This window comes from Pan paniscus, chromosome 23 (assembly GCF_029289425.2).
Source record: "Pan paniscus chromosome 23, NHGRI_mPanPan1-v2.0_pri, whole genome shotgun sequence".
In the NCBI taxonomy this organism is placed as follows: Eukaryota; Metazoa; Chordata; class Mammalia; order Primates; family Hominidae; genus Pan; species Pan paniscus.
The window spans coordinates 59,950,183-59,970,037 of NC_085927.1; the positions used below are offsets into that span (position 1 = coordinate 59,950,183).

The 19,855-nt window shown below is 57.9% G+C and overlaps 2 protein-coding genes across 5 annotated transcripts in view; both read right to left on the minus strand.

Moving 5' to 3' along the window:
- TTLL8 (tubulin tyrosine ligase like 8) overlaps nucleotides 1-13,422 on the minus strand; it is a 44,355-nt gene extending 30,933 nt beyond the window's left edge. The window contains exons 1-6 of one of the 3 annotated variants that reach the window (XM_057300989.2): nucleotides 13,278-13,422; nucleotides 11,662-11,766; nucleotides 10,027-10,118; nucleotides 3,721-3,859; nucleotides 2,861-2,934; nucleotides 778-906 (exon numbers count right to left, since the gene is read on the minus strand). In XM_057300989.2, coding sequence (XP_057156972.1) covers nucleotides 778-906; nucleotides 2,861-2,934; nucleotides 3,721-3,859; nucleotides 10,027-10,118; nucleotides 11,662-11,728 — 501 coding nt within the window. In that variant the 5' untranslated portion in view covers nucleotides 11,729-11,766; nucleotides 13,278-13,422. Of the gene's footprint in view, nucleotides 1-777; nucleotides 907-2,860; nucleotides 2,935-3,720; nucleotides 3,860-10,026; nucleotides 10,119-11,661; nucleotides 11,767-13,277 lie in introns of those variants that run through there. The other 2 variants (XM_057300988.1, XM_063603378.1) reach the window with 2 other exon arrangements.
- A 1,091-nt stretch (nucleotides 13,423-14,513) lies between these two features.
- The window catches only part of MLC1 (modulator of VRAC current 1), a 28,303-nt gene continuing 22,961 nt past the window's right edge, over nucleotides 14,514-19,855 (minus strand). For both annotated transcript variants that reach the window (XM_008963398.4, XM_008963399.5), the window contains exons 11-12: nucleotides 19,217-19,381; nucleotides 14,514-16,759 (exon numbers count right to left, since the gene is read on the minus strand). In XM_008963398.4, coding sequence (XP_008961646.3) covers nucleotides 16,685-16,759; nucleotides 19,217-19,381 — 240 coding nt within the window. In that variant the 3' untranslated portion in view covers nucleotides 14,514-16,684. The remainder of the gene's footprint in view (nucleotides 16,760-19,216; nucleotides 19,382-19,855) is intronic.

The following is a 19,855-nucleotide window of genomic DNA, read 5'->3' on the forward strand; positions in this document are numbered from 1 at the left end:
GCCATTAGAGAGGCATATCGTGAAGTCCCCGCACCCCGATGTCTGGTTTGTCACCCCGTTAAGGAAAAAAGTGGCTGGCCCCCAGAAAACACAGCGCACGCTGACTGGCTCTGGACACGGGGTCTTTGAAGGGGCCATGTTGCCACTAGCAGCGCTGGCGCTGGCCTGACCCTGGGGTATTAGGTGCGGCAGGGAACCTTGTCCTGCACCTCCGCCCCACACTGTGCTGAGGCAGCCGCACCTGGCCTGCTGAGAGGGACCTCTGTGCCAGGGAAGCCCCTCTTCCGGGACCCCTCCCTCAGCAGGGTCCCCACACCCTGCGTCCTGGGCAGGCCTCAGCCCTGGGCCTTGGTGGGAAAGGTGTGGCAGCTGCTTTGTGCAGGGCTGGAGGCCGGGGGAGGCAGGGGAGTGCCCGGTGCTGGGGGGAGCGGCACCTCTTCCCCTGGGGACCCACAGCCCCCTCAGCACCCAAAGCCCGGTGGCAGCCCCCACTCAGCCCCATCTTTGGCCTCTGTGCCCTGAGGAGGGAGCTTCTGGGGCCCCGGATTCACCCAGAGACACAGAGCAAAGGGCACAGGGGTGCTGGGGGTGGGGTGGGCACCGAGTGATTCTGGCCACGGCCTTAGACCAGGAGTCCTGGGATGCACCCAGGAGGTGACTGGTGGCCACCGATGGCCACCCGTGGCCACTGACCAGCCACCGAGGGTCCCTAATGGCTGCAGAAGCTCCTCCCCACCACCCTTGCCGGCTCCCGCCACGCCCAAGCGGCCGGCTCACCTTGGTGGTGAAGGAGGCTGTCTTTGCGTAGTGGTTCAGCATCTGGTCGTAGGTCAGGCTGTGATAGTCAATGATGTCCCTCTTGATGGTCCAGAGGAGGTACGGCATCTCGTTTTTTACCAACCTAGACTGGCAAGAAAAAAGTCTTTATTGATGCCCAGCATTCAAGGTTCACACCAGCCAGGATGGGACGGAGCGAGGCGACCATCAGAGGACAAATGGCGTGCAGCGTGAGGATCCCAGCCGGGCTCTGCTGCAGGCAGTAGTGCTCCTTGTGGGCCTCCTGCACATGGGATGTGGGGCGCAACCAGGACCACATACGGTTTCCACAGAGGGGCCTCGGGCTCTGGGGGGCCACCCCGATGTGGGGCTGCAGGTGGGGTCTGAGCCCTCCGCATGGGGTCTACGTGGGTGTGGGGACGTGCCACTTGCCGACGTGACACGACACTTCATAACCCGGAGCTTACAGTCCCCAGGACCGAAGCCCCCAGGCCTGTACCATGGGCCCTGCACACCCCTCCCTGAGCCCCAGGCACTGGCCTCCCGCTCCTGCCCTGCTGATAGAGGGGCTGGTCGTGGAGTTGGGGGCCTGTGGTTGGTGCTTTTCTGTTTATAACAATGGCATGTGTTAAGTCAAAATTCCAACCAGGCTGGGTGCAGTGGCTCACGCCTGTAATCCCAACACTTTGGGAGGCCAAGGCAGGCAGATCACCTGAGGCCAGGCGTTCAAGACCAGCCTGACCAACATGGTGAAACTCGTCTCTACTAAAAATACAAAAATTAGCCGGGCATGGTGGCGGGCGCCTGTAATCCCAACTACTCTGGAGGCTGAGGCAGGAGAATCACTTGAACCCAGGAGGCAGAGGTTGCAGTGAGCCGAGATTGCACCATTGTACTCCAGCCTGGGCAACAGAGTGAGACTCCATCTGAAAACACCCCCCCCCCAAAAAAAATGTGTGTGTGTGTGTGTGTGTGTGTGTAAATAATAGCATACTAACCACTAACCACTGGGTACTGGGGTGAAAAACAGCATCGTCAACAGAGCCGAAGTCCCCCAGCCACCCTCACCCGGTAACTGCCACCTGCTTCTGTCTCTCCTCCAGGCGCAATGAGCAGAATGTTTCTGTCTCTCTGGAATGCATGTGCTACAATCCTCACCCCCAGGGCGATGGCATAGGAGGCTTTAGGATTAGGTCATGAGCCTGAGCCCCTTATGATGGGCTAGCACCCTTATAAAAGAGGCCCCAGAAAAACCCTCGCCCCTGCGTGAGGACGCAGAGAGAAGCCAGCTGTCCATGAAGCAGGACACTCTCACAGCGCCCAGCCACGCTGCCCCGACCCAGACTCCAGCCTCCAGAACAGTGAGGAATGTTCTGATGTGTCCACACCACTGCCCACGGATCTGTGGGAGCCGCTGGAGCACCCAGGATGCTCTGTAGGAATGGCACTGACTCCAGGAACCTGGAAGGGCGAGCTCACTGGCCGTGCGGGAGGCGCCTCATCAAATCTGGGCCCATTTTTCTATTTGTCTTTTCATTACTGATTTGTGAGTTCTTCATATATTCTGGACATTTGATCTTTTAACTTTTAAGTACTGCAAATGCCGCCTCCCACTCTGGTTTCTCTTTCGCCCTCTTTATGGTGGAGTGTTGGGAGCCCCGGAGGGACTAGGCTGGGCTGGGGAGGTGGGGAGGCACATACTACTGTGTTGCTGGAGACCCCAGCTCACTCGCTGGCCAGGCCCCATCCTGCAACACACCAGCCGGGCTGTCCGAGCCCTGCCGGGCCTCAGTGCCCTCAGCTTCCACATGCGCGCAGCAGGCCAGCCCGGTGTGGGTGGAGGGGAGCTGGGAGCACCGGGTCCACCCACTACACAGCGGCTCATCCAGCACCGAAGGGCTCGCCCCACCCCTGGGGGCAGCCAGGCCCTGCTGCCCGGTCAAGGGGCCCTGCTGTGACTGGGGCTTTGCCCCTGCCGGGCTGCCATCCCCCCAGGACATGGGAGAGTGGGCACGGAGCAGGGCGACGGTGTGAGAAGCTTTGGAGAGGCCGCAGCTGACCATGACGCATGCAGGGGACGTACCATCACGTCATGGATGTCGTCTGTTTTCTCCAAAGCCATTTCTTGATTTTCTTTGACTTTGGCACATGTATCATCTGCCAACAAAACACAGGGGAGGCCTGAACATGAAGCCTCAGCCAGACTTCCCGCACCGGGTCCGTTACCACAACCGCAGGCAGGACAGCGACTTTACTTCCAGAAACCTGGCTCCAGATGGGGCCTTCCCCTGGTGGAGCAGGAGCCTCTGTGGGTCCTGAGTCAGGCTTGGGGCATTCTGGCAGCCCCCATACATCCAGTGAGCGTCCACCGCACAGCACCTCCCCAGGGCTGTGACAGGGCTTGGGGGCCCGGGATTCCTGGAGGCCCAGGTGTCCCCAGGTGTGGAATGGTGGAGACAGCCCGGGATGGGGGTGGGAGTGATAGAGGCTGAGGGGCCACAGGCAGGGGTGGAGGAGGAGGGGGACATTTGATCCGGGTCTCAATGGGGCCAAGAGGACGCAGACACAGCTGTGCAGATGTCAGCGAGGAGCAGCCGGCACCACGGGGGCCTGAGGAGTGGACTTCAGGGACCTGGGGCTGGAGGAGGGACAGCTGAGGCCGGGCGGAGAGAGGATGACAGAAACCGCCCGGGCAGGAGGAGGCCTGGGTGGGGGCCACAGGGACTCTGAGAAGGGAGCAGGGCTGGGGGCTTGAAAGGGTTTGCCTGGCACGACCGCCTGGGGCAGGGAGGCCAGGAGGGTGATGGAGACCTGGGGTCGGAGATACCCCATCACGCACACCAGGGCCGAGGGGCAGGCACCACACTCAGGCCGGCGCCGACTCCTCCTGCCCGCGACAGACGCACACGCCCTGAGCTGAGACGTGCGCCTCCGATACGCTACCATTGACCGGGGCGCCTTCGTCCTCGACATCCGGAATGATCTTGGGCAAAAAGTGGAACTTCTTCTCTACCCAGCCCTTCCTTCGCAGAGCGGCCCGGACCACCGGGTAGTGTCCGTAGATAGAGAAAATCTTCTTCTCCTAAAATGGCAAGAGGATATTTTATTTTATTTCAATCATTTTTGGGGAATAGGCAGATTTTGGTTGCATGGATAAGCTTGTTAGTGCTGGTTTCTGAGATTTGGGAGCACCCATCACCCAATATGTCCTTTTTTTTTTTTTTTGAGATGGAATCTCACTCTGTCACCCAGGCCGGAGTGCAGTGGGGCAATCTCAGCTCACTGCAACCTGTCTTCCAGGTTCAAGCAATTCTCCTGCCTCAGCCTCCCAAGTAGCTGGGATTACAGGTGCCTGCCACTAAGGAAGGAGACCACTACTACTCCTGCTGCCCTCCTCTCCCACCTTGCCTAGTTCACAAGACAGGAGGAGAGAAAGAGCAAAAAGTTGGGGGGAAAAAAAGTAAGATAAATAGCCAGACAACCTTGGCACCACCACCCAGCCCTAGGAGTTAAAAAAAGTAATAATAATAACATCAACCCCTGCCCTAAACTACTTGTGTTATCTGTAAATTCCAGACACTGCATGAAAAAAGCATTGTAAAACTTTCTGTTCTGTTAGCTGATGCATGCAGCCCCCAGTCACGTTTCCCATGCTTACTTGATGTATCACGACCCTTTCACGTGGACCCCTTAAAGTTGTAAGCCTTTAAAAAGGCCAAGAATTTCTTTTTCTGGGAGCTCAGTTCTTAAGACGCGAGTCTGCTGACACTCCCGGCTGGATGAAAACCTCTTCCTTCTTTAATCCGGTGTCTGAGGAGTTTTGTCTGTGGCTCATCCTGCTACACCACCAGGCCTGGCTAATGTTTGTATTTTTTAGTAGAGACGGGGTTTCATCATGTTGGCCAGGCTGGTCTTGAACTCCTGACCTCAGGCGATCTGCCCACCTTGGCCTCCCACAGTGCTGGGATTACAGGCGTGAGCCACCGCGCCCAGCCCCAATATGTAATCTTTTATCCCTCTCTCCCCTCCCAATCTTCCCCCGAGTCTCCAAACTCTATTTTATCATTCTTATGCCTTTGCATCCTCATAGCTTAGCTCCCTCTTATGAGAACAAACGATATTTGGTTTTCCATTCCTGAGTTACTTCGCTTGGAAGAATGGCCTTCAGCTCCATCCAGGTTGCTGCAAAAGACATTATCTGGTTCCTTCTTATGGCTGAGCAGTATTCCGTGGTGCAGATACACCACAGTTTCTTTATCCGCTCGTTGGTTGATGGGCATTTTGATTGGTTCCATATTTTTGCAGTTGTGAACTGAGCTGCTGCAAACATTTGTGAGCAAGTATCTTTTTTGTATCATGACTTCTTATCATCTGGGTAGATGCCCAGGAGTACGGTTGCTGGATCAAATGGTAGATCTACTTTTAGTCCTTTAAGGAATGTCCACGCTGTTTTCCATAGTGGTTGCACTAGTTTACATTCCCACCAGCAGCGTAAAAGTGTTCCCTGTTCACCACTTCCACGCGGACCTCTATTACTTTTTCACTCTTTCATTATGGCCATTCTTGCAGGAGGAAGGTGGTATCACATTGTGGTTTTAATTCGCATTTCCCTGAGAATTAGTGATGCTGAGCGCTTTTTCACGTTTGTTGGCTGTTTGTAGAGTATTTTAAGTCACGGAATTGAAAAATAAGTTGATTATTTTTCTGTAAGAGGAGTTTTCAAAGCAGAAGGAGACAAACTGTGCTCTGGCGGGAAGACATCTGCTCAAAGAAGACCACGCCCACACCCAGGCACACAGCGGACGAAGCGGCACAATTGCAGCTGTAGCTGGGAACCCTGAGTCTGAGTCCCAGCACCCACACGAGACATCCGGTCGGTCCCAGCGCCGCTCTGGGAACCCTGAGTCTGAGTCCCAGCACCCACACGAGACATCCGGTCGGTCCCAGCGCCTCTCTGGGAACCCTGAGTCTGAGTCCCAGCACCCACACGAGACATCCGGTCGGTCCCAGCACCCACACGAGACATCCGGTCGGTCCCAGCGCCTCTCTGGGAACCCCGAGTCTGAGTCCCAGCACCCACACGAGACATCCGGTCGGTCCCAGCACCCACACGAGACATCCGGTCGGTCCCAGCGCCTCTCTGGGAACCCTGAGTCTGAGTCCCAGCACCCACACGAGACATCCGGTCGGTCCCAGCGCCGCTCTGGGAACCCTGAGTCTGAGTCCCAGCACCCACACGAGACATCCGGTCGGTCCCAGCGCCGCTCTGGGAACCCTGAGTCTGAGTCCCAGCACCCACACGAGACATCCGGTCGGTCCCAGCGCCTCTCTGGGAACCCCGAGTCTGAGTCCCAGCACCCACACGAGACATCCGGTCGGTCCCAGCGCCTCTCTGGGAACCCTGAGTCTGAGTCCCAGCACCCACACGAGACATCCGGTCGGTCCCAGCACCCACACGAGACATCCGGTCGGTCCCAGCGCCTCTCTGGGAACCCCGAGTCTGAGTCCCAGCACCCACACGAGACATCCGGTCGGTCCCAGCGCCTCTCTGGGAACCCCGAGTCTGAGTCCCAGCACCCACACGAGACATCCGGTCGGTCCCAGCGCCTCTCTGGGAACCCTGACTCTGAGTCCCAGCACCCACACGAGACATCCGGTCGGTCCCAGCGCCTCTCTGGGAACCCTGAGTCTGAGTCCCAGCACCCACACGAGACATCCGGTCGGTCCCAGCGCCTCTCTGGGAACCCTGAGTCTGAGTCCCAGCACCCACACGAGACATCCGGTCGGTCCCAGCGCCTCTCTGGGAACCCTGACTCTGAGTCCCAGCACCCACACGAGACATCCGGTCGGTCCCAGCACCCACACGAGACATCCGGTCGGTCCCAGCGCCGCTCTGGGAACCCTGAGTCTGAGTCCCAGCACCCACACGAGACATCCGGTCGGTCCCAGCACCCACACGAGACATCCGGTCGGTCCCAGCGCCTCTCTGGGAACCCTGAGTCTGAGTCCCAGCACCCACACGAGACATCCGGTCGGTCCCAGCACCCACACGAGACATCCGGTCGGTCCCAGCGCCTCTCTGGGAACCCTGAGTCTGAGTCCCAGCACCCACACGAGACATCTGGTTGGTCCCAGCACCGCTCTGGGCCGCTATCTACTCCAATAATCAGTCTGAGGCCTGTCACCCGCCCACGTGGCTGTGCACGTGAATGAGCCTATCACCCGAGGCTTTGGGGAGAACGGTGGGGGAGCTGGACAGTCCGCGAGAGGGCTGGCACCCTCCGACTCCACAAGACACTCTGCCACCCCCAACACCCTGCTTAGCTGTGGTCAAACTGAGTAACTTTAGAAAAATGGATGGGCAGAATACAATTCCTAAGGAAACCACCAAAGGAATAAAAACAGCGTAAGATTTCCAACAGGTAAGAGAGGGGAAAGGGGGATTTAAAAAGTAATCAGTCCGAGAGAGTACATGAAAGGAGAGGAAAGGAAAATTGAACCCAAGGAGCGTACTGAATGAATGAAGATAACAGATACACCTGAATACACCAACGGTTTAATTATAGATAAATACACTAAATGCTCCAGACAAAAGGCAAAGAGACCATCAAACACATAGGTATACAGATGATAGGGTAGAAAAGGAAAAGATAGAAATATGAGACAAAATAGTCTTTGGGACAAATAAACATTACTAAGGTAAAGAAAACCATTTCATAATTTTAAAAAGATTCAATTCACTAGAAAGATACATGTGTATGCACCTGTTAAGAAGGCATTAGTTATAAAAAACAAAAATAGAACTACAAAGTAGACAAACCCAAGATTATAATAGGGTATTTTAACCTGCTTCTCTCAGTAATTGATAGAATGCACAGACCAATAAGTTCCATAAGACTTTAGAGGATTTGAACAACTCAAATAACAAACTCTACTCTAGTGGCTATAAACAGCTCACTCTGGCGGAGCGCGGTGGGTCAAGTCAGTAATCCCAGCACTGTGGGAGGCCGAGGTGGGTGGATCACCTGAGGTCAGGAGTTCAAGACCAGCCTGGCCAACACGGTGAAACCCCGTCTCTACTAAAAATACAAAAATTAGCCGAGCATGGTGGTGCACACCTGTAGTCCCAGCTACTCAGGAGGCTGAGGCAGGAGAATCGCTTGAACCTGGAAGGCAAAGGTTGTAGTGAGCCAAGACTGCGCCACTGCACTCTAGCATGGGTGACAGAGCGAGACTCCATCTCAAAAAAAAAAAAAAAAAGCACACTCTACACCAACTGTTACATAAATTAACAAAATGTTAGGCGTAAAGCAAGTCTAAACAAATTTCAATGGAATAACATTACACATAGCACATTCTCGACCACAATGCAATCAAGCTAGAAAACAAGAACAATATAACTACAAAAAAGTAACAAGTGTAGACTGTAAGAACAATACTTTTAAGTAACATGAACTGTAAAATACTTTGAACTGAACATAGACAAACGTACTCCAAAATAAAAGCTTGTGAAATGCAGCTAATGCAGTACCCAGAGGGATAGTTGTAGCCTTAAATGTTTATACATTTATAAACTTTAATACATTTATATTTATAAATGTTTATACATTTAAAGGTTTCAGAAGAAAATCTGAAAATTAATGAGCAGATATGGTTCTACTTATATGAAGTTCCAGAAAAGCCTGAAGGACAGTGATAGAAAGCACAAATGGCACATCCATGGTTGCCAGGATTTGGGACAGGGGCGGGGAATAACCGATAGGGGCCAAGGGGAACTCCTGAGGGTGATGAAATGGTCTTTATGAAGACTGCTGCCTGACTGCACATATTTGTACCTGAGGGTGATGGAACGGTCTTTATGGAGACTGTTTTACTGCACATATTTGTACACGTTCTGCTCTCCGTCCGGGTGTGTCCGGCCGTAACATCACCATGCCGTGCACCTGCAGTCTGCACATATTTGTACACGTTCTGCTCTCCGTCCGGGTGTGTCCGGCCGTAACATCACCGTGCCGTGCACCTGCAGTCTGCACATATTTGTACACGTTCTGCTCTCCGTCCAGGTGTGTCCGGCCATAACCTCACCATGCCGTGCACCTGCAGTCTGTGCACTTTCAGTGTGTGCTGTACCTCAGAGGGGAGTTAAGGGAATGCGGATGTTTTCTCACACTATTGCCAGCTGGATGACTCGGGGTTCCTCTGTGGTCAGGCCTTCTGAGCAGTGGAAATCGACACACCATCAAGACAAAGAAAGCCGCCTTTCCCCAGGTCACTTGCTTTTCCTATTCCAAGCGTGGCAGACCTGGAGCCCTCAGCTCCCATTTACAGAACACGAGAGCCTTCCTTGTCTCCCCAGACCCACATGGGGAGCAGAGGTCTCCTCCCTCCCCAAGGGAGGCCTTGCTTACGGTTAAAAGGTAAGGCCTCCCTCTCCTGGGCTCCCTCTCCTTGGGGGGGGGCAGTGCCAACTGCCCCATATAAGCTCCCAGGGCCATAATGTTGGGGTTCCTCTCCTGAGGTGCAAACCCCTCTGCACACACAGGTGGAGGCACAGTGAGCGTCCCTAAGGGGAGCTGGGGTGTGGGGAACCTACGAAGGCATTCTCTGAATGCCTGGAAGTCTGTTTCCCATCCAGGAGCCTCACGCTTCCCATGGGGATAAGCAGATAAACAGATAAAGCCGGGACAAGCACCCACCCTAGGACACACAGTGGGCAGCACTGGCCACCCCTTGATGGGAGGCAGAAAAGCATTGCTTCTTTCTAAAGTACGGCTAAAATAAAAGGTATCTCCAGGCTAGGCGCAGTCACTCACGCCTGTAATCACAGTACTTTGGGAGGCCAAGGCGGGCAGACCACCTGAGGTCAGGAGTTCGAGACCAGCCGGCCAACATAGTGAAAGCTCCATCTCTACTAAAAAATACAAAAATTAGCTGGGCATGGTGGCGTGCACCTGTAGTCCCATCTACTCGGGAGGCTGAGGCACAAGAATTGCTTGAACCCGGGAGGCAGAGGTTGTGGTAAGCTGAGATCATGCCACTGCACTCCAGCCTGGGCAACAGAGCAAGACTTCATCTCAAAAATAAGTAAGTAAATAAATAAAAGGTAACATGAGCCAAGTCCTCACAGGGAGGAGGCTGCAGCTTGGGGGCACAGAGTGTCAGAGGCCAGACGGACAGATTCCAAGTTCCAAAACAAATGTCCTTTTAAAAAAGTGTCCCCCACCCCACCGAGTCCCAAGGAGCATTTACCTGGATTGCTTTTTCTGTTAACTGCCTTGCTATTTTGTATCTGTCTAATCTGGAGGAAGAAGCCAAGTCTTGGGAAATTCCTTGTTTTAATTCTGCAAAAGAGAAGGAGGACATCAAGTCAAAGGACAAGCCATCCAAGGCCAGGCACGGTGGCTCATGCCTGTAATCCCAGCACTGTGGGAGGCGGAGGTGGGTGGATCACCTGAGGCCAGGAGTTCGAGACCAGCCTGGCCAACACAGTGAAACCCTGTCTCTACTAAAAATACAAAAATTAGCCGGGCGTGGTAGCTCATGCCTGTAATCCCAGCTACTCGGAAGGCTGAGGCAGGCGAATTGCTTGAATCCAGGAGGCGGAGGTTGTGGTGAGCCGAGATTGCGCCATTGCACTCCAGCATGGGCAACAAGAGCGAAACTCTGTCTCAAAAAAAAAAAAAAAAAAGACATACGTCTGATGAGGCTGACATGAAATGGCATATTCTGAGGGGTGCTATCCATAAGCCAGCAAAATTCATCCACAGTGATGGAGACCAGAGCTGTGGGAGAGGGAGTGTGGCCGGAGATTGGTCCAAGGAATGGTGGTAGATGTGTCAGCGGTGTGTGAACCAGAGCGACTCCATCTTGAATAGGGGCTGGGTAAAATGAGGCTGAGACCTACAGGGCTGCATTCCCAGATGGTGAAGGCATTCTAAGTCACAGGATGAGATAGGAGGTCGGCACAAGACACAGGTCATAAAGACCGTGTTGATAAAACAGGTTGCTGTAAAGCTGGCCACGACCCACCAAAACCAAGATGATGATGAGAGTGACCTCCGGTCATCCTCACTGCTACACTCCCACCAGCGCCGTCTCAAAGAACATAAATAAAATTAAATTAAATTAAGAAGTTCTGATTATCAAAAGGAAGCATGAAGTGACTGACAAGGCCACATCCATCTGACAAAGAGCATGTATCCAGGACATACAGAGAATTCCTGCAAGTCCATGAGGCCATAGCGCGATTTAACCGCGGCCTGCAGTCTCGGAACCGCACTCCGAGAAGGAAGAGCTCCAAATGGCCAATAATCATGTGAAAAACAGTTCAACACCTTGAGCTGTCTGGAAATGCAAATTAAAACCACACACCCCAGAGTGCCCGAAATGGCAGCGACGACACCCACTGCGGGTGGGGACGGGGGCGGGGGCACCGGAGCTCTCAATCCGGCCCTTAAACGGTTGGGGGACCTTCTAAAGCTAAGTATGCGCCTGCCACATAACCCAGTCATTTGACTCCTAGGGAGCATTTACCCACGCAACGAAGACGAGTCTGAAGAGGGCAAGGGCAGGAAGGAAGAGAGAGGCGAGTGCAGGGCCTCCACGACCCGCCAGGAGAGCCCTCCACACCCACACGTTTAATTTCCCAGTTTCCCAGGAAGCTGGCCAGTGGGATCGGGGTACAGGAGGCAGGAGCCAGCGCCCCCCAACACCCTGGGGTCCTCCGCCTGGACCGTCCAAGAGAAGGCGCCTGGTTCTGCAGCTCAGTGAAGTGCCTGCCCCCAGAGTCCCTGATTTCCTGGCAGCAGGCTGCAGCCAGCACTGCCTCTGAGCCCGGGCCACTCTGGGCGAGTGGCTGGCACACAGGCAATACACGATACCCACTATTTTCTTCTCTCCTGTCTCCATCCGAAGAAGAAGCCAACGAGAGCCCCTTCCTCTCTGGTTCCATACTGGCCTCCGACAGCTTGCCCTTTGCTCCTCTGACCCCTAGAGGAGAGGGTGTGGTGGTTACAGGAAACTGGGAGGGTGTGGGGGGCTCTGGGGATGGAGAGGGTTCTGAGGCCCAAGCTGAGGGTCAGGTCTGGGGTTGGGGTCAGGTCTGGGTTGTGGGTCAGGTCTGGGTTGGGGTCAGGTCTGGGTTGGGGGATCAGGTCTGGGTTGGGGTCAGGTCTGGGTTGGGATCAGGTCTGGGTTGTGGGTCAGGTCTGGGTTGGGGTCAGGTCTGGGTTGGGGTCAGTTCTGGGTTGGGGTCAGGTCTGGGTTGGGGGATCAGGTCTGGGTTGGGGTCAGGTCTGGGTTGGGGGATCAGGTCTGGGTTGTGGATCAGGTCTGGGTTGGGGTCAGGTCTGGGTTGGGGGATCAGGTCTGGATTGTGGGTCAGGTCTGGGTTGGGGTCAGGTCTGGGTTGGGGGGTCAGGTTTGGGTTGAGCGGGAGGTCTGGGTTGGGGTCAGGTCTGGGTTGGGGTCAGGTCTGGGTTGGGGGGTCAGGTCTGGGTTGAGCGGAAGGTCTGGGTTGGGGGTTAGGTCTGGGTTGGGGGGTCAGGTCTGGGTTGTGGGTCAGGTCTGGGTTGGGGTCAGGTCTGGGTTGGGGGGTCAGGTCTGGGTTGAGCGGAAGGTCTGGGTTGGGGGTCAGGTCTGGGTTGGGGGATCAGGTCTGGGTTTTTGGGGTCAGGTCTGGGTTGGGGTCAGGTCTGGGTTGGGGGGTCAGGTCTGGGTTGGGGTCAGGTCTGGGTTGGGGGGTCAGGTCTGGGTTGAGCGGGAGGTCTGGGTTGGGGTCAGTTCTGGGTTGGGGGATCAGGTCTGGGTTGGGGTCAGTTCTGGGTTGGGGGATCAGGTCTGGGTTGTGGGTCAGGTCTGGGTTGGGGTCAGGTCTGGGTTGGGGGGTCAGGTCTGGGTTGAGCGGGAGGTCTGGGTTGGGGTCAGGTCTGGGTTGGGGTCAGGTCTGGGTTGGGGTCAGTTCTGGGTTGGGGGGTCAGGTCTGGGTTGAGCGGAAGGTCTGGGTTGGGGGTCAGGTCTGGGTTGGGGGATCAGGTCTGGGTTGAGCAGCAGGTCTGGGTTGGGGGTCAGGTCTGGGTTGTGGGCATCAGGTCTCAATTGGGGATCAGGTCTAGGTCGAGGGGGAGGTCTGGGTTGGGGGTGCAGGTCTAGGTTAACGAGGAGAGGTATGGGGTTCTGAAGGCAGAGGGGAGTGGACAGTTGTGGAGTTCCCAGAAGATGGGGGAAGGTGGGGAGAACAGCTCTGGGCTTTCGAGGGCGGGCGAGTGGGTAGAGTTGGGCAGGTTTAGTGGGGGAGTTCTGTGGTTCCGAGCTAGGCGGGTCTGGGATTCGTAGGGTAAGGGGTCTAGAATTTGGAGGCCCGGGGCGAGGAGGGGGTAGGCCTGGGTTTCCGGGTGTGGGAGGCGGGTCTGGGGTTCCGAAGGCAGATGGGGAGGAGGGGTCCTGTCCGGGATCGGAAGCGCGGACGGGCCTGGGGTTCCGCGGTCGGGGGTCGTGCTCACCGGGGACCGAGTCAGTGGCTCGCGCTGCGCCGCCCGGCTTCCTGGGGTTGCCTGGGACAACGTGCTGGGGCGGCCACGCGCATTGTGCACCCCCGGTGCGGGGGCTGCTGGGCCCGTGGCCTGGGGCTGTGCAGCGGCGGCGGCCCCGGGGCGTGGGGCTGCGCGGGCGGCGGGGGTCGCGGGGGCGCGGGGAGCTGCTGCGTGCGGGGGGCGCGGGCCCCGACGGGCAGCAGTCATCAGCGCTTGGGCTAGGCCCGGGTTGGGGTCCGGGTCCCGGGCTGCTGTCGGAGCAGGCGCGGCTGCCGGGTCGGCGGCGCGGGACGGTGCGCGCCATGGTGTCCGCCGGGGGAGGGCCCGAGTGTAGCCCCAGGTCACGCGCTGCGGCCCCGCGCCCCCCTGTGGAGGTCACACTCAATCTCCCACCAGGTCACAAAGACCCGCGGGTCACATCCTGCCCCTCCCCCTCGGGCCCCCCAGGCCCGCCAGGCCTTCTCGCCCTCCCCGGGGCCCTCATGCCGCCCTCTGTCCCTGGGCCCTTCCCCGACGCGAGGCTGGAGCGGCGGGGTGAGGAGACCGCGGGCGCTGAGCTCCTCCCGGGCTGCGCGCTGCGGGTCCTGGCGGATGGGGGTGACGGGGTGACCGTAGCAGCGCCCCACGTCCTGCGGTGGAACCTGGGAGGGCCTTGGTGTCCGCAGAACCACTCGTGGGGTCCCACGCCGCTGCCCCCCGGGGGGTTCTGAGCACACCCAGGTCCACACGGCCCCTGTCGTTTCCCCCCCACCCCGCAGATCACCCCGCCAGGGCAGCTCGTGTCTGATCTGGCATCTCGGAGTGGGGGTAGGAAAGACACACTTGCCCCACCAGGACCCTCACTCCTGGCAACTTTCCAAAGCCTAGATGTCTTCATTTGGTTTTAAATCAACTTTATTTTGCATTTAACTTCCCAAGACACCCCAAAAGGGAGGTTCTGCCCCGACTCTGAAGGGGCTGGTGGGGGACTTGAAGGGGGGGAGCGGGAGCGTCCCCTGGCGGGGGTGGTTCCCTTCCAGCTCCCTCCCTCTTCCCCGGGGAATGCCACTGGGCTCTCACCAGCCCCCAGTACTGGCCTCTAGGGGTTACACAAATCAGTGAGTGAAAAGCTGGCCCTCCCTCCACCCGCCCCTCCTCCCTGTGTCCCGATGTTTTTAGACCTGAGTGAGCTGACGCTGCTGAGACACAATATTAAATAGCCACAGCCACGTCTGCAAGTCAGCGTTTATTGCTCAAGCGTATTAAACAAAAATGTAGACTGAAAGAGACAGTTCTTTTAAACCCCATTTTTCCGGATTTTTTAAGCGCTCTAAAATAAGAAAATAAGAAAGTGCAAGCCAGCAAAAAACGCTCCAAGTGCCTAATTCTGACTCTGAAACTTGAGCTCTCTGGTCTGCCCCCAAGAAGACATCAGCCCGCCCCGGGCCGTCCCTGTGGCTCCCACCCCATTCCCAGGAGCAGACCCCGCCAGCCTCAAAGCTGCAGGGAGGTGGGGGTGGCCTGCAGACAGGGTGGGGTCTGCATCCGGTGCCAGTGACAGCAGCCTCTCCTCTCCCACGGTGGCGCTTGTTTGGGGCTGTGGCCAAAGTGTTTGCCCGGCCCCTGACTGTGTCCTTCCGGAGCTGCCGAGGACTGCAGAGAGGGCCTGGCTTGTCCCCTTTAGGAGCAGCTGGGAAGGTGTCTTGCCTGCATCCCCCCTGAATGGTTGAAAATAATGATTCCACTTGTCATGAACACCATGAAGGTATCTTGGCAGCCAGAGTCACTCCTGTTCCGCAGTGGGAAACCTGGGAGGGTCCTCAAACCCCCTGGCAGGGTCTGCAGGCCGCCCCATCCAGCTGCATCTCCCAGGCCTCCTGGTTCTTTGATCTTGATGGCCCCAGGCCACAGATGCATCTCCGGGCCTTTCCAGCAGCCCATGGGGGACCACTCAATACACCCCACGGCGGTGAAGAGAAAACGTTCATGTCTTCTCAGATCAGAAGGAAAGAAACAAAACCATTGTGAAGGAAAACACCTGCTGGAAAGTAATTGTCAAAGTAACAGCATTCCCAGTTTCACAGTCGCCCCAACTCACTGCAGATTTACTGCCGTGTCAGCTGGGAGGACCCAGGCGCCCTCGGGACGAGGAGACGCAGGGAAACCCACTCCTGGCCATGGCACTACCCAAAGCCAGTGTTATTCTCACGCCCAACTGTCCCTGCAGCCTGGCAGGTGGGCAGTGACTGCTTGGGCTGTACCCTAAGACCCCAAAACAGCAGAGATGGAGAAGACCGCTGCCCTGGTGCCTTCTCAGTGAGGATCAAGACAAAGTACTTGCTAGGAGGTAGAGGGCGCTGGGTGAACCTGTGAGAATTCCTGGGCTCTGACCTGATCTGTCCTGCATTTTGAGTAATGGGAGCAAACACAGGAGGGAGGGGCTCAGCTTCCCCCCGGTCACTGGGGCCAGGGAGACGTGGTCCAGCCGGTTTACAAAGCCTTGGATGCAGCCCCACCCCCAAGAACACTGCCTGTCACAGCAGCGGCCACGTGGCACTCCAAGCTGGGCACGACAGTGCCCGGGACGTGGGCAGCGGCCATGTGGCACTCCAAGCTGGGCATGACAGCACCCAGGACGTGGGCCGTGCCCAGGACGTGGGCCAGCCAGTGTGGCGGTGGATCCCTCTAGAATGACTGGGTCTAAGTAGGGAGACAGGGCAGGCGACCCGGCGTGGACTGGTGTGGATTTCACCTGGGAGAGCAGCGGCAGCCTGTGTCGCTTGCGCCCAGGCTCTGGAGGAGGGGCCCCTGCGGCTCCCGGGCCAGGACAGAGGCGCCCAGCCCTGCTCTCACTGTCCAGGAAGAGCCGCTGGGCAGCCTGAGCCTGGGGCAGGTGCACCTTGCAGGGAAGTGGGTAAGATCCCACTGGGCTGACTGAGTACCCGGGACAGACCCTAAGCGTGGAGGGAGGAAGCCCGGTCAGAGTGGGCAGGAGACGCAGGGACCCACAGTCTGACCCCCGGTCAGGTCCAGAGAGCCCACTCCAGCCCAAGCCATGAGAGAGGCAGGAAGAGGAGCTGGGGCCAGCTCAGGGGTGGGGCTCTCAAGAGGCCGAGCCGGGGGCCCTTCCTCGGCCTGGGGAGTTGCGGCCATGCTCCTGCTGTTACGACACGGGAGCCACTCGGAGCTGACTGATCTCACTGAGGCACAGACTAGCCAACATTGGCCTATTTTAAAATTAAACTACCCTAGGAAGTGAAAACCCCACCTGCAGCCTGGTTTGCCCTCACACAAGGGAAAAGAGGTGTTAGAAGCAGTAGCTCAGGGCGATTAGGGGTTGTGCGTTTCCATGCTTGGGGCCAGGCTGGGTGCTGCCACCCGGTTTCCGCGTCTGGGGGTCACTGGGCCATTTGCACCACGACGGCTCTCCAGGCTTTCTCCTTGTCGAACTCCTTCAGGGGGCTCCTGGCCACCTGCAACCGAGACAGGAAAGGTGTTACTTCACCAGGGCCACCTGTGCGGCGGGAAGGTGGACACGCCACTCGGCCACAGGCAGCGAGCAGCCAGCGTTCAGAAGTTTTCTTCGAATGTGAAGGAAGTGGGGAAACTAACCCCTGGGCCTCTGTGGAAAGAGATAAAGGCCTTCACTCCCTCAGTGTCCCAGAAACGCCTGCATCCCCCACCGCACACATGGTTTCTACCGAGCCTGGGATGGAGCAGCCCTTCACTCGGCCCCTTGCCCTGGCTCTGGGGCGGGGAGCGGGGGGAGGCCGCCCAAGGTTGGGCATGTGCCTGACGGCCGAGGAAGAAAACACTTAAGGCAGAGGTAACCAGATGCCTCCAGGCAAAAGGGAGGACAGCGCCAGCCCCAGCTGTCCACCCTGAGCCCCAATTGTCCACCCTGAGCCCCAGCCGTCCACCCTGAGCCCCAGTTGTCCACCCTGAGCCCCAGCCACCCACCCTGAGCCCCTGGGCCCCAGCCGTCCACCCTAAGCCCCAGCCATCCACCCTGAGCCCCAGCCGCCCACCCTGAGCCCCAGCCGCCCACCCTGAGCCCCAGCCGCCCACCCTGAGTCCCAGCCGCCCACCCTGAGCCCCAGCCGCCCACCCTGAGTCCCAGCCGCCCACCCTGAGCCCCAGCCGCCCACCCTGAGTCCCAGCCGCCCACCCTGAGCCCCCGGGACCAGCAGTTCTGGGATCTGGGGAGAACACCTCATGCGTCTGACTCTGGGCCTTGCTGGTCACAACAGAAACCCAGGCGGGTCTCATTTCAGGCCCAGGGACTGCCATCCTAGCAGGGAGACTGACCACAGCCAGGAAAAACGGCAGCAAAGCAACTGAGGAGGCAGGTTAAGGGAACAGCAGTAGGGAGGGTGGAGGGTGGGGGCGACGGGGTCAGCTGAGAAACGAGCCAAGGGCAAGAGAGCGTCCTCCGGGACTTAGTGGGCACTGGAGGCTCTGCACCGAGGTTCTGAGGCCGGTGGTGTGCTAAACACAGGAGGGCAGGGTGTGCAGGGCAAGAGCAGCGGCCGGTCCGCCTAGGGTGGCCTAGAGGTGAGGCAGGACTCAGAGCCCCGCTGAGTGGCTGCCCAGGTGTTTGGGCATCAAGGTGACAGTCCTAGTGGTCACTGCACCTGAGGGTCAGCGGGCAGGTTTGCCCAGGGGAGCACCACCAGGACCCGTAGCTCGGTGGGGGGAAGACGCTGAGCCTCTGCCTTTCAGATGTGGGGGCAGCAAGACAGTAGGCAGGGCCCGGGGGAACATTGTTCAGGCGGTGACAGCCAGAAGTTGTTGACACCCCAGCTTTATGGAGCCCCACGTGCCAGGCTGGGTGGGCATTGCCTTCCCTGCAGAACCGCGTCCCCACCAGAGACCAGGGAAGGAAACTTCAGGACCTGTGGAAGTCCTCACAAAGCCCTCTTCTGTGTCTCTAAGAGCAAATCTGAAAGCATTAAGTCCAGAATATTTCCCAGGCATGGGTCTGGGTTTACCTAGGCTTTGTGTTTGTATTTTTAAAAGACATTTTACGGCTGGGCGCGGTGGCTCACGCCTGTAATTCCAGCACTTTGGGAGGCCAAGGCAGGCGGATCACGAGGTCAGGAGTTCGAGACCAGTCTAACCAACATAGTGAAACCCCATCTCTACTAAAAATAGAAAAATTAGCTGGGCTTGGTGGCGGGTGCCTGTAGTCCCAGCTACTCGGGAGGCTGAGGCAGGAGAATTGCTTGAACCCAGGAGGCAGAGGTTGTGGTGAGCCGTGATCGCACCACTGCACTCCAGTCTGGGTGACAGAGTGAGACTCCTTCTCAAAAAAAAAAAAAAAGACATTTTACTTCTTCGGGGTTTTTCTGGGGTGTTTTTAAAAATACAAAGTGGCACAATGAATCTTCGAGGGCCGCGTCGTGTGGCCCTCGGAGGCCCTCACCAGGACAGGAGCCCCCACCGCAGGCCTCTCACCTCCACAGCGGGTGCTCCTGTGGGCCACTCACCTCCCCAGCACCCCTGAAACCCACAGGCCTCTCACCTCCCCGGCTGAGCACCCCTGTGGGCCACTCACCTCCCCAGTGCCCCCACCCCACAGGCTTCTCACCTCCCTGGCTGGGCCCCCCCGTGGGCCACTCACCTCCCCAGCACCCGCACCGCAGGCCACTCACCTCCCCAGCGACCACCCTCACCCCACAGGCCACTCACCTCCCCAGCTGGGCACCCCTGTGGGCCACTCACCTCCCCAGCGCCCCCACCCCACAGGCTTCTCACCTCCCTGGCTGGGCCCCCCCGTGGGCCACTCACCTCCCCAGCGACCACCCCCACCCCACAGGCCACTCACCTCCCCGGCTGGGCACCCCTATGGGCTACTCACCTCCCCAGCGCCCCCTCCCCCTGCAGGCCACTCACCTCCCCAGCACCCCCTCCCCCTGCAGGCCACTCACCTCCCCAGCCAGGCGCTCCTGCGGGCCGCTCTGGGTGTCCCAGGATGCACCCTGCAGCCTCGCGCTGACCTTGAAGCGCACGCACTGGATGGCGGTGCCCGTGTTAAGGCCGGCCTGCAGCAGGAGCACCAGCAGCAGCAGCAGCAGCAGCACATCGTAGGATGGCTGCAGGCGGAAGGAGGTGTGAGCAGAGTGGCCCAGCCGCCCTCCAGCCCAGGAGACCAAACCTCCCTCGTGCCCGCGGCCTTCACAAAGAGCAGGTGCCAGGGCTCGAGTCGGAGCCCCCATAACCCAAACGCATTGTTATTTCAACAACCTGATGATAATCATTCTAGCTCAATTAATGAGGTCAATTCTGCTTTAAATTCCATCAGCTTGTGTTCAACATACAGGAATAAAAGTGACCGAGCCACTGCCAGGCCCTGTGGACAGTGCTGGCTGCTAGTGGTCAAGTCGCTCCACCCCTCCTGCTCCAACACGCGCAAGGCTCAGTCCCAGAGCCAGAGAGAATGTCCGCGGGAGGCAGAAGCGCTGACCGTTCCGTGTCAGCAGGATCCTGAGCAGAGGAGACAGGGGGCAGCCGTCCTGGGGGGATGGGGGCACAGACCCCCAACAGCTTCACCCCTGAGCACCAGCTGC